Source organism: Cricetulus griseus, chromosome 5 (assembly GCF_003668045.3).
Source record: "Cricetulus griseus strain 17A/GY chromosome 5, alternate assembly CriGri-PICRH-1.0, whole genome shotgun sequence".
NCBI lineage: Eukaryota > Metazoa > Chordata > Mammalia > Rodentia > Cricetidae > Cricetulus > Cricetulus griseus.
The window spans coordinates 31812889-31827827 of NC_048598.1; the positions used below are offsets into that span (position 1 = coordinate 31812889).

The 14939-nt window shown below is 37.9% G+C and overlaps 1 protein-coding gene across 5 annotated transcripts in view; it reads left to right on the forward strand.

Annotated features, from left to right (window-relative positions):
* Positions 1-11813, forward strand: part of Rabgap1l (RAB GTPase activating protein 1 like) — a 560109-nt gene extending 548296 nt beyond the window's left edge. For all 5 annotated transcript variants that reach the window (XM_035445764.1, XM_035445765.1, XM_035445763.1 and 2 more), the window contains 3 exons: positions 1072-1143; positions 3896-4093; positions 6517-11813. In XM_035445764.1, coding sequence (XP_035301655.1) covers positions 1072-1143; positions 3896-4093; positions 6517-6669 — 423 coding nt within the window. In that variant the 3' untranslated portion in view covers positions 6670-11813. The remainder of the gene's footprint in view (positions 1-1071; positions 1144-3895; positions 4094-6516) is intronic.
* The last annotated feature ends 3126 nt before the right edge of the window (positions 11814-14939 follow it).

The following is a 14939-nucleotide window of genomic DNA, read 5'->3' on the forward strand; positions in this document are numbered from 1 at the left end:
TGGGGTTCTGAACTCAGGTCCTCATGCATGTATAAGTTTTTAATTTTTTTTTTTTGAGGGACTAGAGAGATGGCTCAGCAGTTGAGAATACTCATTGCTCTTGAAAAAGGCCTGGGTTCAGTTCCCAGCACCTACATGGTGACTCACAACCATCTGAAACTCTAGATCTAGGGGATCCAATGCTTTCTTGTGACTTCTATGGGCACTGGGCATACATGGGTGCACATACATACACTCAGACAAAACATTCATATATGTAAAATAAGTAAATCTAGATAGGTTATATATATATATATGTTACTAGTCCAGTGTACACTTTAAAATTTGATATTCCTTGCTTTTCATTCATGTTTCTATTTTGTTTAATGTGTTTTAAGATTTATTTTCATTCATTTTTGTGAGAGAAAGATTCTTATTTTAGTCAATAGACTTGAACATTCTACTTTTTAAAATATTTTCACCCTGGAAAACATTTCTTTCTATTTGTTCCCAGTACTTCTAACACCATATTTCAGAACCAACCATCAAATAGATTTTTATTAAATATGGGCTTCTTACTGGTCTGGTGCTAAATATTTCGAGACCCTGCACATCCTTTGTTTTTGTTTGATTACTGTAGCATGGCACTGTTTATTCATGAAGTAGATAAGTGATTCTTAAGGAAACATTTATGGGTGAAAAGAGATATTCTGAAGCCCACTGGGAATTGTTGCTGGTTCAGAATTCTTTTCATTGAATTCCAAGTGTAACACCTTGTACATAGTAGATTCTCAATAGTTTCTATAGGTGATTCCATGGGGAGGCTATGAATTCATTATTGCTAGCTACAGAAAGCTAGTGACAGCAAGAACCCTATCTACCCCATAAAATATGTCTCTCCTGATTAAGTTATGCTTCACACATGGAGCTCAAAGGCCTTCTGCTTATTTTGGAAATGACTAGGTTTGCAGTGCTGCTTATTTACAAAATGTCCCCTAGGATCTGGCATGCTAGTGTGCTTTGTGAGTTGATAAAACAGTTATGTCACCAGTCATTCTGTTTTCTAGTAAAGAAACTCTTCTCTGCCTTTAGATATGTTCTCAGTTAAGTACCAGGCTGGAAAAACAGCAAGCAGCCAGCAAGGAGGAGCTGGAAGCAGTAAAGGTAAGAAGTGGGCTACTTCTATGATGTGATTTCTTTCAAATCCATCCTCAGCAACCCCTCCCCCATCTTGTATAATACACTCAGACACTATGGAGAGTCTCAGTCCTCTTCCCTATCACAGGGGTGTCTTTCTTGACATTTATGTTCCTATAATGGCATGAGATTTCAGAGGCAGGTAGCAGGAAAGGAGGGAACATATGGGCCCAGAATCTTGTGTCTTTGTTGTGTGGTAAGAAACTGAGATGTTCAACAGCTCACATCTGATTATGGCCTGAATTGACTGTCTTCCATTTGGAGTTCTGCAGGGTCATCCTGACACTCTCTGGGACAGCAAATACTATTGGCTGGAAAAACACTTGTTAGTAGCTAACTGATTCAGCAAACAAGATTTTTTAATAATAAAATATTAATATTATAAAATATAATAAGATAAAACAAAAGCTATCACATTGGAGTTGGACAAGACAAACAGAAGGAAAAGAGCCCAACAGAAACTGCAAGAATAAGAAACCACTCGCTCTCACACTCAGGAATCCCATAAAAATGTTTACCAGAGAGAAATGTATGCCAGTTATTTTTATGCTGCCCCCTGGTGGGTAAAACTCCTTATGCCATTTATGTACTTGAGAAAGTGGTTGCTCTTAGTTTTTGTTTGCCGGCTTTATTTTGATATTTTAAATTTTCTGTTGGGGTGGTGTTACAGGGGATGATATGGAGGGACTGGTAGGTAAGCAGAATTAGGATGCATGAGATGAAATTCCCAAAGAATCAATAAAGAAATTATGTTTGATTTTTTGAAAAAAGGAATAAAAGTCATGAGAACAGTGAATATGATCAAAACAATTTGTACAAAACTCTCAAAGAACTAATAAAAGTAACAGTACACCAAATGGATTGTTTTTAATAATATTAATTGTAACCATAAATCTTTCCCCCAAGCCGCCCAAGTTCTGCCGCCACGTGGGTGACCGAAATAACACACAGAGTCTTATATTTATTACAATGCTGCTGGCTAGTGGCTAGGATTTCTTATCTGCTAGCTCAGTCTTAATTATCAACCATAGCTATTAAACTATATATTTTATAAACTTATCTTATTGAGGACGCCGGCGGCAAACGTCCTATCTTCCCCGGGCTCACATGGCGACTCTGTCCCTTTCCTACATTTCCCAGAATCCTCCTTCTCTCCTAGTTCTGCCTAACTTGCTCCCCTATTGGCCAACAGTGTTTTATTTATCAACCAATAAGACAAGCATATACTCAGAAGGACCTCCCCCATCAATCAATATATAATATATTCTAATGAATACCAATACTCATACAGTGCTAGTTTACCAGATGTCTGTTTGAACATATTCATGTTTCATAAGTATGTCCCAGGCAGGTTATCATTTAATGGGGTTGAAAAATTAACTTATCTAATCTTATTTTTCTTCAAAATAGACATTGCCTGTGTCATAAGATAATTTTAGAGGTTAAATAAGATAATGTATATAAGGTACTTAGATGAATTTGGGAGACAGTATATTTTATATGTCCTACAAGACAAGTCACTCACACAAACAACAGTTCTGTGTTGGATTACAATGACAATCAGAGCTGTAGAGAAGACAAAAACCTAAGAACTTCAGGCCAGAGGGCTTTGGCATGTGATTAGGATAAGTAGTGACTAGGAATGGAGAAAAACAAGAAGGTAAGATTAGTTAATGAAAGGTGATGGCATCCTAAAAGAGAAAGATGAGCTTGTATCAGCCACAGAAGAGCGACTAGCATTTATTAGAACCTCCTGTTCACACCAAGGCCCTATATGTGTCTTCCCTTTAGCTTACACCTATTCTGGGAAACAGACATGACTATCTTCCAGTGGTTGAGATGAGGTCCCAAACAGGTAGCTCATTGGTTGAATTACAGTGCTAGAAAGCAGTAGAAATGGGATTTAAACCCAGAGTCAGACTCTAATCCTATTCTTGGTCATTAACCTCCAGTGCTACTTCTGCATCTCATTTGGTGTGGTGTGCCAGTTTGATTCTCCAGTGTCCTATAATACTGTGACATCTCCAGTTCATCCTCTACACTGTAATCACAATGATCATGCCATATACAAATTTTACTGTATCACTCTGTGTGGGTTTATACTTAAATACATGTAACCAACTCAAAAGAACACTGGCTTAAACTCAAAAGATAATGTATTTTTTAAAAAAGCAGCCTAGGCCTAGAGAAATGGGTCTTTGGTCAATAGTGAACCATGTCCACATTATCCTCGTAGACAATAATACCAGTACCTTGAAAAAGGAGTTCCTCGTGTATATTGTACCCCCAGGGCTTCCATCCTCAAGATCACATAAAAAACACATTATTAACTGAAGCTTACACCAACATTCCAACACTCCAAAGCAGAACTTTAGGCCAGTGGCAGCAAACAGTACTGTCAAGAAGAATTGCTTGTTTGGTGGGGTGTGCATGGCCAGCAATGGCCAGCATGCAGCTGTGTCACCTTTATTCCCTTAAGCAATGATGTTTGTCTTTTCTTAAAGACAAACAAAAGGACATGCACATGGAGTACCTGTTCTGGGACAGGTGGATTTTGTGCTGACTGTGACCATCTGGTGATAGCACAAGTCAAAGAGTATCTTCAGAAACAGGACAGTGTTTGAAGACAGTGCACCATCTTTAAAAATCACATATTTTGGGAAGTTGTTTAGCTTATAAAATACAGTTTGATGTCTGATGTCTCTTTTGTGTATTTCAGGGTAAGATGATGGCATGCAAACACTGCAGTGACATTTTCAGCAAGGAAGGAGCTTTAAAGCCAGCAGCCGTAAGTAGAGAGGACCAGGGAATTGAAGCCGATGATGAGAAGGACTCACTTAAGAAGCAGCTAAGGGAGATGGAGCTGGAACTGGCACAAACTAAACTGCAGCTAGTGGAAGCCAAGTGCAAAATTCAGGTTGGTGATATGATAAACGGTCAAAAGGACACAACACAAACAACCCCATTTAACTTGGGAGAATTTATATAACCATAGATATAGAGAATAGGTCTACACATCCAACTTACTGACAATAAGCCATGAAAAGTTTTTTTTTTTTTTAATTTATTCAATGTACATTTGTGTGAGGGTGTCAGATTGCTAGAACTGGAAATACAGGCAGTTGCAAGCTGCCATGAACCCTGATCCTCTGGAAGAGGAGACTGTGCTCTTAATCACTGAGCCATGTCTCCAGCCCCAGAAAGTTTTGTTTTTAAACAATTCTAATGTATGTATAGTTTTACCATTGATTGAAAATGAAAATAAATTTAGTTCATAAGATGGCATACTTATTTTGATAAAATAATATTGGCTGAATATTTCATACTACAGGACAAAGAGATATTCTCAGTGTTTCAGAGTTGATTCACACTTTAATTTTGTAGTTGTCAATTCTGAAAATGCCACTTCACACAAACATAATACCAAGATGTCAGAAATACATTCAGGGCCATTTCAGAAACTGTAAATTCTGTTCTAATTTCATGAAAAAATTCATTTTATGGCTTATTTTTAATGAAACTTGCCAGCAACTCAAACAGCTTGTGTGTGCGTGTGTGTGCTTTGCTTAGATGCACCACATGTTTGCAATACCTATGGAGGACAGAAAAGGGCATTGGATGCCTAGGAAATGGAATTTTGCAGATGGCTTTGAGCTATCATGTGGGTACTGGGAATTGAACATGGGTCCTCCAGAAGTGAAGTGCTCTTTACCTCTGAGCCAAGGCATCTCACTAGCCCTCAAATAGCATTTTTTTGAAATCAAACATGTCTAATACAGTATAATCCAAAGACATGCTAATTTGATATTTATGTGCTGAGGGATGATGGAAAACGGTAAAAATTGTTTCTATAAATTTATTAATACTCTGTTTCTTTTTTCTTTTTGTTCAAGACAGGGTTTCTCTGTGAAACCCTGGCTATCCTGAAACTAGCTCTGTAGACCAGGCTGGCCTTGAAGTCTCAGAGAGAAATCTACCTGTCTCTGCCACCCAAATGCTAGGATTAAAGGCATGTGCCACACTGCCCAGCAGATTGCTATGTTTCTATGAGAACAGAAAGTTTTATATGTACAAAAACAACAACAACCCTGCAGCACATAGCATACTGCTGTCTAAAATCTGAGCCGAGGAGTTTGAAGTAGCATTTGTTGCTGCAGCTTGACATGATGGGCTTCCCAGTGCAACATGCATATGTTGTGTTCAGAACCAAGGCTAAAGAGAAGTCACATTACAGAATATGGGCAAGTACAGACAGAAACACCTCAGATTCATTATGCATTTGGTTTTGAATTAATTTTTTAACATTGCCAAATTCTTGTCATGACCTTCCCCACCCCTACATTCAGATACACGGTGGAGGGTCTCTACCCATGCTTTAAGAAGCTGGACTAAGATAGACATCAAGGCACCCACCTTTAATCCCAGCACTCAGGAGGTGGATCTCTGAGAATCTGAGGCCAGCCTGGGCTATGTAGTACAACCCTGTTCTTTAAAAAGAAGCTGTCCTTGCTAGAATACTGTCCTTGCTTAGAGTCATGATGATCCTGCATGTGGTAATTTTGTATCCCTGATATGTCTTGTGCCATCACATCTTATAGCATGGATTTATAGACACAAACATGGTTTAAATGAATTTATAATGATTAAAGTTATATTTTGTGAGAACTTAGTAGTATAATTTTTCTCCCAGTTTACCCTGAAATGTTTGTCTTGGGTCCTTCACTTGGTCACTTTGGTTGGGTGATCTGAAAATGATAGGCCAAACCCCTCTATTCTTATCTTCACAAAAACAAGCTAATCATACTCTTTCATTTGGAGTTCTTTTGGTTCTTGGCTGATTTTGCCATAATCCTTTCTCCATTCTCTCTGTATTGGATAATAGCCATTAGAAAAACAGGCCTGGCTTCCTGGTGAACAGATCTGTTTGCTTTTTACCAGTAACCTCACTCCGAAGCTGCATTAGGGATCCTCAGCAGTGTGTCTGGTCTGGATCCTGAATGTTCTCAAGGGCAGTTTTTTTTTATTGAAACACATTTGTACTCATATTTATTTGTGGTTTTAAACATGTAGTCTCCAATTGCAATCTAAACACAAATTTGGATCTAAATGGCAGGGAGGTAGAGAAAATAAAATGTGGTTCATTTCACTGCTCATAGAAAGCATGGATTCTCATTTTCATTGGTATCTGTTTTAGCTCTCAACTTCCCTCTTCCATTAGGAAGCCAACTGAATGTCTCCTGGGCTTTGAGGAGGGTGGACTACAGAGGCCTGGTGAATCTAAACAGTATCTCTTAATTTCTTCTGGCATTTATGTAACCCGTGATCTTCTTCTTTCATTAGGAACTTGAGCATCAGCGAGGAGCACTTATGAATGAAATACAAGCTGCAAAAAACTCTTGGTTTAGCAAAACCCTGAACTCTATCAAAACAGCCACAGGCACCCAGCCACTACAGCCACCACAGGCTCCCCAGCCACCCAAGGAGAGCACATAGCTCCAGCCTCTGTGGAGCACAAGAGCACAATGATCAAAACAACAGTAACCAAGAATTCTTCCTGTTGTCCCTTTGAAAGAAAGTAAAGGAGACCAGAAAGCAAGTTAGAATCTTTAGTAGCTCTTTTGTGTGTGACATTTTTCAAAGGGATATTTAAGCCGGCCTGAGTTATGTTGACTGTCTTTCCCAGCTTCTTCATGGGGAGTCACATTCAGATCCATCATAGTATTACACATTGTTTTATATGCCTGAAATTTAGTTGGGAATAAGTAATCTAGAGCTAAAAATGCTTTTGTTTAGAATTAATTATTCATAATAATTTTTATCTCACACAAAAATGGAGACATGTTATTTCAAGGTTAAAATGGTAAGATATTTGTCACAAAATTCTGTTTTTAAAAGGAAACTAAACCTCTAACTTTCTGGGATTATTCAGATAAAGCACACTGTGGACTACACATGACTACTGACAGGTTTCACACTGAAAGTGACTTCCAGAGTAGTGCTACACCTGTCCCAAGAAAAGAACAGACCAAGGGGTTGGCTTCAAAGTTTCCCCCTAAATTATTTTGAGTTGGCTACATTTGTAAATGGGGTGCCAAGATCTATGGATGGGCTACTGCACTCTAGGTAAATAGAGACTCCAGTAAATGTGCAATAAAGTCATGTGGCTCTAGGGTTCCGCAGATCCTTTAAGGACTCCACATGGGGCTCATTCTCCTGATGTGCCTTTGTGTGAACACAGAGGTGACTTATGACTAATGTAACTTTAAAGATGATGGATAGTGTAAGTTGCAGACTTAGGGACCTCTCACTGAAGTAATCTAAAAAGGTCCATGTTAGGCATTGTACTTTGAGTGGAACAGTGATGAGTCATTCATTGGATGCTGACAAACTTGTTAAGGCAAACCCTGATGTTCTGTACTTTATTAAAGGCTGAGATATTGCCAAGGAAGTTGAAGAGAGCTTCCTAGCACCTTAGTGTTAGGCAGCTTTCCTAACTTCTCCCTTACCCTGAAACAGTGTGCCCTGCACACCTGGGAAGAAAGAAAAACAAGTGCGTTTTCACATTTTTGATTGACTAAACCTTTATAGAAATACTTAACTTATGGAAGGGTAAGGTTACTGTTAAAAATTGGTGCAAATATTTTTCCAATTATATTTGACATGCCTGTATAAATAGCCCTTACAAGAAATTCTTTGGTAAGAACAAAACTAATTTTTTTTTCCATTTTCTAAGCTACTATGGAAGTCTCTGGTTCCTTTACAGCAACCAAACTACTGTCAGTCATGTACAGTACATTTATTTATATTCATCTTTGGCTTCATCGTTAAGCATAGTGTTTCCAAAGTATCTTAAATTGTGTAGTGCCAGAGCAGTTTCCTCTGTGCCATATGTTGTAACTGTAATAATACACTCTAAGAGGTAAGCCTCAGACAGAGCACGGTCCCCCCACCTTCAGGTTGTTCATGATAGAGCCTTTCCTCGAAAATCACTTTTGATTTCTAATAAGTGAAGTTTCTTTATCTCTAGATGTCTCTATCATCTACAGGCCATAAAACTGATATGGTTGTTTGATATGTTACACTTACCAAACAATACTCTCCATATAGAAATTTCGGTTTTAGTTCTGGTGTCTTTCATCAGATGATTTATTTCTTTTTATTAAAAGGCAATAACCCAGAACTCTAGTTATCTCTGTTGACTTAACATTCCTTATATGGTGGTTTAGATGAGCTATTTTTTTCTATTTTTTCGTGCTGCCAGGTAGCTTTATTGATACTGTGCACTATGACTTCAGAAGCCCTGAACAAGTCACTTTTTCAAATGGCCAGCTAAATTAAGGTGCACTTTTGTGAACTTGTAATACCATTCACAGCTCTTTTTAACTTCTGAAAATAAACACATTCCATAGAATACCTAAGTTGCATAAATTTCATAAGTGGTGAATGAGGGAAACAGAATGGCTCTAGATCAAGTATCTGTTCAGGTTCATGGCCCCTTTGCTTTTTCTCTTTAAACAAAATTAGCAGGAGCATATGTTTTAAGAGTTAAATATATCTATCTTTTGAGTTTTCATTTAGCTCTTACAAAAGACATAATGGCAGTATATAATCTTTTTTGTTTTCCAGTACCATACGATACTTGGGCATGTATATTGGTATTTTGGTATTATGTTTAAATTGCCTACATTACACCATCTTTGAGTTAGTAGCAGAAGTAAAGATTGGAAAGAAAATTCACAGTTAATTTGTGATTTCTTGTTCACTATTTCACCTTAGCAATGCTGCAAACCATACATTCCTCACCATTGCTTAAGAACTCCAGAATGCCAACATAAAGCAAGTTCTCATCATAATTTCACTTACTTTTTTTATATATATTTGAGAATTGCAACTTTTTTTCTTGAGATAGGTCCTACTATGTAGTCCAATCTAGCCTTGAACTTAAAACCTTCCTACTTTAGCCTTCTAAGCACTGAGATTATTTATAGGTAGGCACCATAACAGCTAAAATTATTCTCTTGAATTCCTTATAGAATAAAGATAAACCAGCCAAATATACAAGATACCTTTCAAAAATGGTACTTTTTTCATCCTTTCCTAAGATTTACATGATGGAAAACACTCCTCTAAAATGCTAATATTTATAGCATCTGCAAGTGATCATTTCTCTTTTCATTAAGTTCTACAATCTATAATGAAGATTCAACTCATTCATTAGCTTTTATAACTTGATGGTCTCATTTAGTGTATTCTCAAAAGCTGGAAGACACCACACTGGATTTTGGAATGCCAGAAAAACAATTTGGTTATTTTTAGTACATATAATTTAATGCAAAGGAATTCTTGGTTCACTACACTTCAGTATATGAATCCATATCAGAAACAGTAATAGGAATGCCACATAGGCCTGCAGCCTATATTTTCATACAGTATCTGTCATCCCTTCACCATCTGTTAAATTAGTAATTTCTTTTTCTTTGGCTTTCTTGAATTTACCTGATAAAGTTGAAAAGTCCCCTTTGTACTGATGATGAGAGTTCAGTTTTTGTTTCATTTGTTTTTAAAATGTTTACTTTTTTCCTACAGTATATATTTATTTTTCTCCAACCCCTACTCCATTTCAACCATTTTCCAGTTAGTAACTAGTGGTTTCATTTCTTAGCTAAAGTAAAAACAAAAAAACAAACAAACAAGAAAACCAAAAATAACTGAAACAATACACAGGTGAGAGGGCTCAGCAGATGGAAACTTAGAACTTTAAAGTAATCTCCTAGGTCAGTGTCAGTGTCAGTTGTGGTGATACACACCCACAATCTCTGCACTCAGGAGGCTGAAGCACAGGCATGCCTGTGAGGTCAAGGCAAGCATGGGTTACACAGTGAGTTCCAAGCTAGCCAGGATTACATAGCAAGGCCCTGTTTAAAAAAAAAATAAAATGCATAGCTAATATCAGGATTGAAATGAGATTAACTCTGCTAATGAATTCACCAACTGTGTGCATCCAACACTAAGATGGTTGTCTGTATTTTAGGACGCCTTTAAGTGGACAGAAAGAACATTTTAAAAAGACTTAGTTATCTTCTAAGAAAGACACTTAGAAAATGATTGTATTACATAACTTATTCTTTATAATACTCTATAATAGATGATTCTCTTGCTTTAATATCTAGCAAATAAGATAATGAACAATTGTGTTGTATGGTTTGAATAGTTAGGGGTGCGTTTGCATGTGTGCAGTGTGTGACTGTGCGTGTGCGTGTGCGTGTGCGTGTGCGTGTGTGTGTGTGTGTGTGTGTGTGTGTGTGTGTGTGTGTGTTGAAATTTTATAGGGTATCCCTGTTTCTTTTGTTTATTTAGATACCATGCAACCAAATACACATTAGATTTCAAGACATAGTGATCAAAACTGGAAGCCCAGGCAGAAGCTCTGTGGCCTGTTTTCCATGACCAAGCATAAAACTCTGTCTAGTCTTTATGCTGAGGGTCACACTGAGCATTCTTCCTTTCTTATGGTGGCTTATATGTAATACATGCAAGGCACTTTATGTTACCTACTTCCTGAACTTTCAAACTCTGCAAATATGAGGACCCCCATACAGACTATACCTCAACAGGTGATGCTGATCTTGAATTATAAGACAAGTAGATGCATATAGGATTTAAGTGACTAGCAGCTGTCCCATGTATCAGTCTCAATTTCCTCTTAAAACAACAAAACCTACAGCTTGAGCTTACCTCCAATAAAACATGCCACCTGCTATAAAACTGTCTCCATCAATATATCCCCCTCATTCTGCCCTCATCTCTGGTTTATCATTAAGTGTATTTGAAAAGTTTAAGAAAAGTGAATCATTGAGAAGTAAATGAACATTACTTTTTATTGGCAGTTGATTAACATAAGACTCCACTAAACTATAACTCTGAATTACTATATTACATATGGAAAAAGATCAAAGAAACTGATTTGTGAGATTATAAATGCATCAAAAGACTAATGTCATGAAAGCCCAAGAATAAAGCTAGAGATGATCCCAGGATACAACATGTCCCAATAGCTTTCTACATTGGTTTCGCCATTCATGGCATTTTACATAATGCATGGATTCTTGGTTCAAATTAGGGAAAAAGCTTCTGTCATTCCCATTCCTTTCTTTCCAACTCCTGCCTTTGCCTTACTGAAGAGGTAGTACAAACCTATGCTGTTTTTATGAGACATGGTTTTACCCAGCATCTACAGTGAAAATAGGTTAGAATAAAGGAGTTGATTAGTCTGGGAGTGCTAATTGACTATAAAATCAACATTAGCCATCAATCTCTTCCTCTGTAAACAGTGACCAATTAGTTGTTTCCATAATGCCATGTATTATGTATAGTACACTCTATTAATGTAAATGTGATGCTTGTTAAGAAAGTGCAATTTATTGTACATTGTCTCAATAAATGTTTACTTTTATAATCGTTACGAACTTGAATCAGATTGGTATCTCGTGTAGATGTGTGAATGAAACCTTGTGAATAAACAAATGTGACCAAGAAAGTAACAAGGTGGCTGTTTTTGTGAGCCAGTGATGTTTTTTGATTCTTTGTGTTGCCCCCTTGAGTTCCATTAAACAGTAATAAACATTTGTTTTAAAGTCCATGTGTCTGATTTTTTATTCAAGTTGACATTATTTTGAATCATCTGACCCTACTGTTTATATAACACTTACTGATGTTAGTCAACTTAGAAAGAAAACATATATGGGAGTTTGCTCCAGGATTAATACGGCAGAGTGATAGTCAATACAGTGGACAGTGTCCTATTGAAGACAAGTTCCTTGATTACAAGGAAAGGAGATCATCCTGAGGTAGTTTAATAACCTTTAAAGGCAATGAATTCAAATGAAATAGGAACATCTGTAGCATGGTTTCCTAAAGCCACACAGACCTTAAGACGCACCAAAACCCAAGCTCCAAAAATCACTTTTGCTCAACTTTCCAAGTGATGATTATCTGATTTTTTTTCCCAAAAACATGCTTCCTAGCTTTTAAGTGTACATCCACTAAGTTTTCATGTCCTTTGACTAGTACTGATTTGGACTAGGGATATAGTCACTTCGTCTATGGAGTTTTGCTTCTACATCATGTACATAGGGATTTTTGTTGACAACTAAAGAAACCAAATTGTGTTTGTTTTATTGACTTCCTTAAGATATGAGGTTTAAACTATTTTTCAATGTTTGCTAAAAGAAAATGAAGGACTTGAGAACTGGTTGAGTGTGCTTTTGCAAAGGACCTTGGTTTGTTTCCCAGCACCCATATGGTGGTGACTCCCAACCATCTGTAACTCCAGTTTTAGGACATCCAATGTCCTCCACAGGCACTGCAATCACATAGCAACACACATACCTAAGTGTAGGTGGGAAATCATAAAAATAAATCTTAAAAAATAAATAGAATGGGAATAATCACCAGTATTGGGAGAAACTAAGGTTCGTATCTTGCTAAGTAGATGAAGTAAATAATCAAGGGCCAGTTTATACTGCCCTAGTGTTTAGGAGAATGTTAAAACAGATGGTCATAAATCTGTATAGTATAAATACAGACCAATACAAAGAAAAGATGTCATAGGACTGCAATATTGATACAGGAATGATTAGGGAGTTGATGGTGTTAAGAAACAGAATTGTCTACAGAACATAAATTTTTAGAATGTTACAATTTAGAAATAAGGATTCCTGTAACATGAGGTCTAAGGTAGAGTCATGGGTATTGAATAAAAACCAGAACTACTATTTATGGCATATATACAGATACATGCTTATAGAACATGTGCCCCTTTTTTGTTTAATTTCTAAGCACTGTTATTAGTTAGGTATTCCAGCTCCTGCTTAGACATAAGAGAACTCTGAGAACTCAAAACCCAAAAGCTAAGAAGACCTTGAAACTGAATCTGAAACAAAAAATATAAAAACCTTTCTTTAACATCTAGAACTTGACTCCCAAATTTCCTGGAAAAGAACATTTTTTGGTTTTCCCCTATTGCTGTGATAATATATTAAAACTAAAGGGAGAAAGGGTTTATATGGCTAACAATTCTATGTTACAGTCCATTGCTGCAGGGAAGTCAAGGTGGCTTCCTGGTATGAGATGAGCAAAATATCTACAACTGCCCCAAGTAAGAAAAACTGCTATAACAGAAAAAAGACTAATAAACTTCAAGTAGCAAAAAGGTATAAAGAACAGCAGGTTGAGTGAGTGAGGACAACGTTAAGACTGGTGTGGGGGAATGGATAGTTGATTGTATAGTTTTTGATGTGTGAACTTGGTTTGCCTATATTCCTTCGTTATTCAGTCAAACACTAAGTGTTGCCACAAAGTCATAATGAAAGCCTTAAACAGTCACTTTGTGTAGGAAAGAGTTTGAATAATCCAGGTGGGTCTACCTCTATCAATTATAATGTGTTTTGTTTTGTTTTTAAAGGTTTTACTAAGTATACAGTGTTCTGCCTGCATGTGTGACTGCATGCCAGAAGAGGGCACCAGATCTCATTATAGATGGTTGTGAGCCACCATGTGGTTGCTGGTTACTCAGGACCTCAGGAAGAGCTTTTAATCTCTGAGCCATCTCTTCAGCCCCCTTATTATTGTAATGTTTTAAAAACAGGCAAGGCTGTTGCTTCCAGAAGAACTGAGTTTCAATCAGCTCATATATTCTTTGTGTGTGTGTGTGTGTGTGTGTGTGTGTGTGTGTGTGTGTGTGCAATCAGCTCATGTTCTTTGAGGTGGGGGGTAAGGGGGTGGGGGGTAGGAGTGTGTGGGTGCATCCAAGATAGGCTTTCCTCTGTGTAGCCCTAGTTGTCCTGGTACTTGCTTTGTAGATCAGGTTGGCCTCAAACTCAGAGATCTGTCAGTTCATGTATCCCAGGTGTTGGGATTAAAAGTGTGCACCACCACACCCAGCTCCAGCTCATGTTGTTACTTCCCCAGCTTATGTTGTTGTGGATAAATCAATTGGCTATAAATTGTGTCAGACTTTTCTCTAGTGGGCTCCCTGTAACAGTAACACTTCTGTCACCTTGACAAATTCTCTCCTAGGCCTTAAGTTACCAAACCAACCACACAAATATGTTTATAGCTCATAATGAAGGGACCAGCTTCCCTTTTGGCAGCCATAACGACCGAACACGTGCTTCTATGACCTTGACCTAGTCACTAGAAAGTCAGATGCCTGCCTTGTTACAAGGAACCAATCAGAAGTTAGCTGGTGGCACTATGCTTTACGACCCTGGGTGTGCTTTACGGACTAGCGTACAGCAATGAGGTAGAGAGCATAGCAACCACCCTGGGAGGGCCTATGGGCCATAACAACCAGTTGACCAATCAACATAGGGCAAGCCCTCCAAGCCTGGAGGCACACCAATCCTGAGCCTGTGCGTACCCCTAGACACTCCCCTTACGCTGTCCTATAAGATCTCTTGGGAGACCCTAGGAGCCGTCTTTTCTAGCCATCCGCCATGGCGGGTGGGTGAATGACCTGAGCTAACATGGGGTTAGCTCGTTAAATTACAATAAAGTCTCATGCAGTTTGCAGCAAGCTCTCGAATCTGCCTGGTGATTGGGGTGACCGCGAACATGGCCTGGGACCCCGGATACTTGAGTTTTCGGGGGTCTAACAATAACACTATAACCTGTACTCAAATTAATAAACAATACTTTTAGGTCTCAAAGAAACCTGGGGCAAGTTTCAGTCAGTACCTATGGCTCTTCCCAGCAATCCACAT